At 44.3% G+C, this 7,037-nt stretch overlaps 1 protein-coding gene across 1 annotated transcript; it reads right to left on the minus strand.

The window, feature by feature from the left end:
• Positions 1-1,332: 1,332 nt before the first annotated feature.
• On the minus strand, positions 1,333-4,065 carry LOC128742218 (mitochondrial import receptor subunit TOM70). The gene is made up of 4 exons (XM_053838498.1): positions 3,806-4,065; positions 3,259-3,583; positions 1,762-3,203; positions 1,333-1,690 (listed from the first exon to the last, which is right to left on the minus strand). The coding sequence occupies exons 2-3, from the start codon at positions 3,534-3,536 to the stop codon at positions 1,775-1,777; spliced, it is 1,707 nt and encodes a 568-aa protein (XP_053694473.1). The 5' UTR covers positions 3,537-3,583; positions 3,806-4,065; the 3' UTR covers positions 1,333-1,690; positions 1,762-1,774.
• Positions 4,066-7,037: the final 2,972 nt, after the last annotated feature.

Genomic DNA, 7,037 nt, shown 5'->3' on the forward strand with positions numbered 1-7,037 from the left:
TCGCCAGGAGAGATTTGCGTCAATAGTCTGAATCAGTTGACTGACGTTGACGGCGTAGCCCACCATTAGCCTCTTGGTTTACCTTTTCTGCTCTCCTTGTGGATTACAGTTGAGTCCAGTTTTCTTGCAGACTTCGTTCGATTTTCTTCTCAAAATATGTCAGATCCACCTCTACCTACGTTTCCAAATCTCTGTTTCTATCTGGCGCTGGTGATATCAACGATCGAGTGTTAGGCCATCAAGCCCGAATTATGTATTCAGGCAACGATTAACGAAGACCTGCTGCAGTTGTCTCCGATCTGATTTGAGCACGAAACGTTCCAAAGTAAGATCCAAAAAATCACCGCTAGATATCCTGATTTGTTGGTCTATATCGGTCTTGGCACCACCGTCAACCTAAAACCTCCTCCACTGTGAAATTGGAGGAATTGTTATTGTTCACTCCCATTGACTTGGTCTTTGCGACGTTGACTATGGTCGCAAAGACCTGGAGTGGTAACACAGACCATTTAAATTTCTCTGCATATGATATTGCCATTGGGAGAGTAAAAAAATGTCGTCGGTCAGCTCGAGGTCATTTAATTATTCCATTGTCAACGAGTTTTAGGGTAATGCTCGGTTAGGTTTGCTATCAATGACAATTAAAATTTTATTCATGACGACGAGGAACGGTATGTAACCCTGTCTCACTCCTGTAGCAACCCTTATAGGGCCCCACAGTACGTCATCGTGCAGCAATTTGCACGAAACCGCCTCATACTGAGGGTCGATGAGCATATAGCATATCAGGAACTTCTCTAGGTCTTCCGAATACACCGAGATGTGTTAGTGATTTAGTCGGTCAATCACGCGTCCACGCATGGAATTTGAATAAGGCAAAACCAACGAAACTCATTCAAATATTTTGCTCTCAAAAATATTTACCTTTGCTGATTAACTATCTTCATATATTATTTATCTTACTTCACAAACTTGGCACTGTTTAAATCTGAAAAATAATCGCTTTATACACTTTGCTAGAGCAAAAATTGTTCAAGGCAGAATAAAACGACTGCTTTGATCTTGTTGATTTGGTAGTCATGGTATTGGTTTTAAATCATGCGCCAGGCTTCAAACCCAAATTTTTTTGCGAAATGGCGATGTCTCCAATATAAGCACCAACAAACTTTTGTATTCACGAAACAAAATTAATATAATTTTATAGGTACTAAACTAACTTCCTTGAATCGCTTAATTTTCTGATACCTACTTTTTAACTGATTGGAGCCTGTCATCATCTCCTGCAAATCATCTTTACATCTAACTTTAGATTACGGTATTGATAGATTTTCACTTGTAATTTTATTAACCACAAGGGCGTTTTTTTCTATGTATAATAAATTTTGCTTCGTAATAGGACCTTAAGGCTAGAAGTATAGTGACTATTTAATCTAGTGGTATTTTTTATTGTTCCATCGAGTTTAAGGATGATATAGAATTGGGTTCTAAAAAAATATAGTAATCAGATACCAGCGCCGGCATCTTTTCTTGGGATCGTTTCGGAAAACGAAAGCAAAAAAAACAATAAAATTTAATCCGAGGCAAAATATCGCTAACGGGCTACGCCGAGACGGTGATGAATGACGAAAATAGCATACGACAGCTAAACTTAACGAAGAGGTAAAAGCTTTGACTGGTGGCTTCAAATTTCCTGCAGCGTGAAATAAATGTAAACATTACAGCAAGCTCTTTTGGCCATTCTCGATCTAGAGACGAACTCACCTAAAACGGCACCTTATGCAAATTGTCCCAGCGTATGAATATCCAAACCCATATTTTTCGTCACGTTAACCTGAGCAATAGCAGCGTCCTTCAGCGAGTACAGATGAACCAGTTCCATTTCCGTTTTGGCTAGATTAATCGCACACTCGAACAGCCTAATCGCCTCCGACAGATGCCCCCGTTGAACCTGAATGGTACCCAGTGTTTCGTAGGCAAATTCACATCTATCGTCGATTTTGATAGCCTCCTCGATAAGTTTGACGGCCGCTGTTAGATCTGCCTTCCACTGCAACTGCAGCAAAGCCTTGTGAACCAGGATCTGTGCATTTTCCGGTTCAATTTTGGTAGCTTTCTCGAAGAAGTTATCTGCCTCCTGGAACTCCTGCTGATCGCAGAGAACCTGCGCCATCAAGCTGTAACACTCCACGCAGTCGGGAAAACGGTCAATTGCGTCACGGAATCCTTCCATCACTTTGCGCAGCGCGAATTCATCCTTGTTGACCATCGCTAACCGGTAGTTGGCGTAACATTTATGAATAGCAATCATTCCCGAGTTTGGACAAAGTGAACAAGCTTTCTCGAAGTCACTGATTGCTTCCGCTAGTCGTTCGATCAGGATGTACACCTGACCGCGGTGATGATAGATGTCACTGTTGGATGGATCGAGTTCTTCGGCCTGGCTGAAGTATTTGAAGCATTCCTCAGGAATGTTGGGCTGCGTTTGCATGGCAAGCGAGGCGCGCTTGATTAGTGCGTTAGCGCGCAGTTTTTTATCCGCCAGTTCCATGCCAATAACGGTATCCAAATCAACTGTTGCTTCAGTATAGCGTGCCGTCAGCAAGTAGAATGTAGCTCGGAGCAGGAGGGCCTCTACTTTGTGCTCTGCTTCCGCTTCACTAGATTCAATTTCTTCCGTACAAGCTGCTACGATGCCCTCGTATTGTCCCTGATCCAACAGTTGCTTGGCTTTGACGAAACCTTTCGGTTCGCTGCTAACAATTACCATCTTTCTAACCGGGTCATCCGCAAAAGAAGCAAAATAGTTCTTTACAAAGAATTTTGATGGTTCCACGTCGTGCTTATCTTTCAAAGCTTCCTTTGCATGCTGTTGGCCTAGTTCCTTTAGTACACGATCCGCCAGAACAAGCGTGTTTTTGTTCTGAAAACCCTCCAGAATGCAAGCGGCGGTAATATCCTCCAGGGATTTTGCCAGCTCTTTCAGCTGTTCGTAGGCTTTTGCTCTTCGCTTTAAAGCTTTCAGGTACTTCGGATTACAATCCAGTGCTTTATTGCAATCATCTATTACAGAGCTCCATTTCTGTAGATGTTCGTAGGCTGCCGCTCTATTTTGGTAGAACGTCGATAGGTCATTAATTTCTGATGCCGGACACTTCTCGATCGCTAAATCGTATTCTTTTATGGCTTGATCGTATTTCGCTTCCCTAAAATGTAACTTTTATTTACTTTATGATAATACAAAAGAAGTTTGTTATTTACCGAAAATGGACATTCCCCTCATTTTTATGTTTCTGTGCTTCCTCCAATGGGGTACGTGTCTTCCGCTTAGCCACCGTATCATGCGAGCTTTCCCCGTCCAACGAAATAGTTTTCTCCTTTATCTCTCCAAGCTTCTTCTTCGTTAGTTTATCATCCGGTTCTTCTGCTTCCGTTGATTTTTTCCAGTACAGATAGCCGATGCCGAGAGCAACCGGTGCTCCGATCAATATCGCCAGCTGCCACTTGGGAAAGGTAGAACCAGTGCTTCCTGTAGTCATCCTTTATGTTATCTAAAAGTTTCTGCTCACAGTCTCTGATTTATTATCTACAATCGTCGAAAGCAAAAGATTAGCATCGAGCGAAAATGTCACAAGTCAGTGATAAAAAAACATTACTGATTACGAAACATCGGCGGGCATGTGTTTGCTTGGATCTATTCAACGAGAACTTTTGCGCTATTCTAGCAGGCATGAAATAAATGAAGATTATGGCACAATCGACGACAAACAAACTTGACCTGCTCTGTAACATCCTCCAGAAAACTTACCGAATTTATTTTATAACATCAGCAATCGGATGCACGGCGGATTTCCTGTTTCAGTTGAGAAAAATCCTTGTTCCCACAGCACAATTCAACTATGCTTTTGCACAATGAAAACAACACGACCGTTCGGGATTATATAACGGTGGCCTTTTAATCAGTTTCGGCAACCTTTCCTCGCCTTCGGATTCTCCGGTAGACCCCGGCGATAGCCACCCCGTCCTGTTTCCTGATACTGATGAATGACTGATTGACTCACTTGCACTTCACTTTCAGCTTTCACGCAGTCAACGTGCGAGTGCGAGAGAGGTAAGTGACAGCTCGTAATTTTTCTCTCCGTGTCCGTCAGGTAATAATGTGCCAAGCAGGGCTGTCAGATTAGTTAAAACGTTTCTGAAGGCTGCCGTCTTGGCTGTCGTTAAAGACAGTAAAATGCTGCGAGTTTGAGTCACTAATAGCGAATTCATAAATTAACCTGGGTTCGTGCTAACTCGAAACCAAAATTTATGAACGATTCGGGCAGTTTGACAGATCGACCAATAAACCGTAATGCTAGAGACAGTTTTAACCTTCGCTTCAATGCTGAATGCTGTCAGTTTAACCGAGATGCTGGGAAGGACGGTATCCCGGCTGAACTTCTAAAAGCGGGGAGCGAGCGGCTGTACGAAACAATCCACCGGATCATTGTCAGGATCTGGGAGGAAGAACAAATGCCGGAGGAGTGGTTGGATGGCCTCATTTGCCCAATTTTCAAAACGGGACACCGACTGGAGTGTAAAAATTATCGAGGAATTACATTGCTCAATTCTGCCTACAAGGTGCTTTCCCGTATCCTGTTCTGCAGACTGAGACCGTTAGTGGAGTACTTCGTCGTTGAGTACCAAGCTGGTTTTTGTGAGGGTCGCTCCACGACGGACCAGATGTTTACCCTGCGTCAGTTGCTAGACAAGTTCCGGGAGTACAACTTGCAGACAGACCATCTGTTTGTGGACTTTAAAGCGGCATGCGATTCAGTTAAACGAAATGAGCTGTGGTAGATAATGCTAGAACATGGTTTTCCGACAAAACTAGTTACGCTGATTCGTGCGACGCTGATCCAAATAATGCTTTAAAATAGCGGGTGAGACCTTAGCTGCTTTCGTGACGTTGGATGGACTGAAGCAAGGGGATGCACTCTCTAACCTGATATTCCACATTTGCCTTGGAAGGTGCAGCACGAAGAGCAAACGTGGAAAGGAATGGAACTATCATCACGAAATCTCACATGCTTCTTGGTTTTGCGGATGACGTCGATATCATCGGAATCAACCGTAGAGCAGTGGAAGAGGCGTTCAGGCCCTTTAAAAGTGAAGCGGCGAGATTGCGACTTACCATTAAAACCGCCAAAAAGAAGTACATGGTTGCTGGTAGGGAACGTGGGAGCCCAAGTGGTGTTGGTGCCGAGGTGGAGTTAAGTCCCAAACACAATGCATACGGATTTTACTACGTTGCGGCAATTTGACAGTTTTTCCATGGGTTTTCTGTCAAATTTCCGCAACGTAGTAAAACCCGTATACATTGTGTCTGGGCCTTTAGATGGGGAACGATATGAAGTAGTGGAGGAATTTATATACCTTGGTACACTCGTGACATGTGACAACGATGTAAGCCGTGAAGTGAAACGACGAGTTGCAGCCGGGAATCAGGCTTTCTATGGATTACGTAGCCAGCTGAAGTCCCGTAGTTTGCAAATTCGCACAAAACTGGCGCTCTACAGAACACTAATCCTCCCGGTGGCCCTTTACGGACACGAATGATGGACGCTAAAGGAAGCTGATCGGCGAGTGCTTGGGGTTTTTGAGCGTAAAATTCTGCGTAAAAAACCACTTAGTGGCAAAATGGAAAATGGACTGTAGCGCAGACACATGAATCACGAGCTGTACCAAGTATACAAATATGCTGATATAGTGAAGGTAGTGCAATGTAGCAGGCTGCGGTGGGCTGGACACGTGGCCAGAATGTCCGATGAAAGAATAGCCAAAACTATTTTCAGCAGAGAACCAGGAAGAGGCCGTAGATTCCGAGGCAGACCCCACACCCGGTGGGTGTGTGCTGTCGAAGACGATACACGTTCTGCTGGTGTTCCCAGGACCGACGGTACTGGAGGACCATAATTCGTTCGGCGCATGATCGGTAACGGACCATTGCCACTAAAGTAAAGTAAGTACGTAGGACGCGACTTTGAGCGTATATGTTGAGGTTTGCGAGTAGACAATGGCAATCTGCATTCGCGAGGTCAGCAAATTGGCAACAGTTAATGCTCTGACCACATCGCGACGAGAAAAGGTCGTCTAAAAGGTGTCTAAAAGGTCGAGATCGATTAGTCTGCGTGGGCTGCAGTGTTGTTCATAGTAAGGCAGCTGAAAGGGGTCGTTCCAGGGCAATCTCCGAAGAGCGAAACGTATGCGTCTGCGCTGCACAGACTCGATTCGGTCAAACTCCATTTTGGTAATAAAGACTCCTTTTGAACCTAAAGGACTCCCTTTGAACTTTTCCTTTTGGACTTCTTTTTAAATTTGCACACTGGAGCTCAGTACTCAAGATTGTACCGGACAGGAGCGCAGTAGATAGCTTTGAGACAGTAGATGTCGTTGAAGTTCTTGGCGAACCGCATGATAAGTCCCAAATTCCTGCAGGCCGCGTAGACAATAAATGCGACCAAAGGTCCGAGATGGCTACCTAGTGGAATTCCAGAGTCTCCAGTGAAAGGTCTGGAGGTAAAACCGTCGATGCTAACTTCTAGGTGGCGTTCGGAGAGGTATGAATTAAACGTATTGTTAAAACTTGCGTAAAAACCAAAGCAAAAATACTCCTTTGTTTTATTTCCTCGATCAAAAGCCCGCAACAATTGCAGCCTGGATTCGTTAATCCAGTCACGATTGCCCTTTTACTATCGAATCGTGTTCGCTAGTTGGGCCGACTGACTGCTGATAGAAATTTCGGAACGATAGATTTGGCATTCAAGTGCGTTTTAGTAAGTGCTCGTCTCTGTCGTCCTTACGGCGTATTCGATTTGCCATAGCCTACCTATCACGGGAAGCCTGCGTTTCTTTTGAGCCTCGTCCTTTTATGTATTTGGTCTTTGGTTTCTTTTATTTTTAGCCCAATCCTCCTATACTCCGCTTTCAGTCTGGCGCAGATTGCCTCCGCTAATGCAAAGTTCATGGCTATTATGCCAAAGTCATCTGCGAAGCCTTGG

The sequence above is a fragment of the Sabethes cyaneus genome, chromosome 3 (genome assembly GCF_943734655.1).
Source record: "Sabethes cyaneus chromosome 3, idSabCyanKW18_F2, whole genome shotgun sequence".
NCBI classification, from domain to species: Eukaryota; Metazoa; Arthropoda; class Insecta; order Diptera; family Culicidae; genus Sabethes; species Sabethes cyaneus.

What these genes read in the sequence shown, in the direction of transcription:
- LOC128742218 (XM_053838498.1), bottom strand. Translation starts at nt 3,536, where the DNA reads ATGACTACAGGAAGCACTGGTTCTACCTTTCCCAAGTGGCAGCTGGCG. An exon ending in GAGGGGAATGTCCATTTTCG is followed by an intron (nt 3,204 to 3,258) that starts GTAAATAACAAA and finishes GTTACATTTTAG; the next exon opens with GGAAGCGAAATACGATCAAG.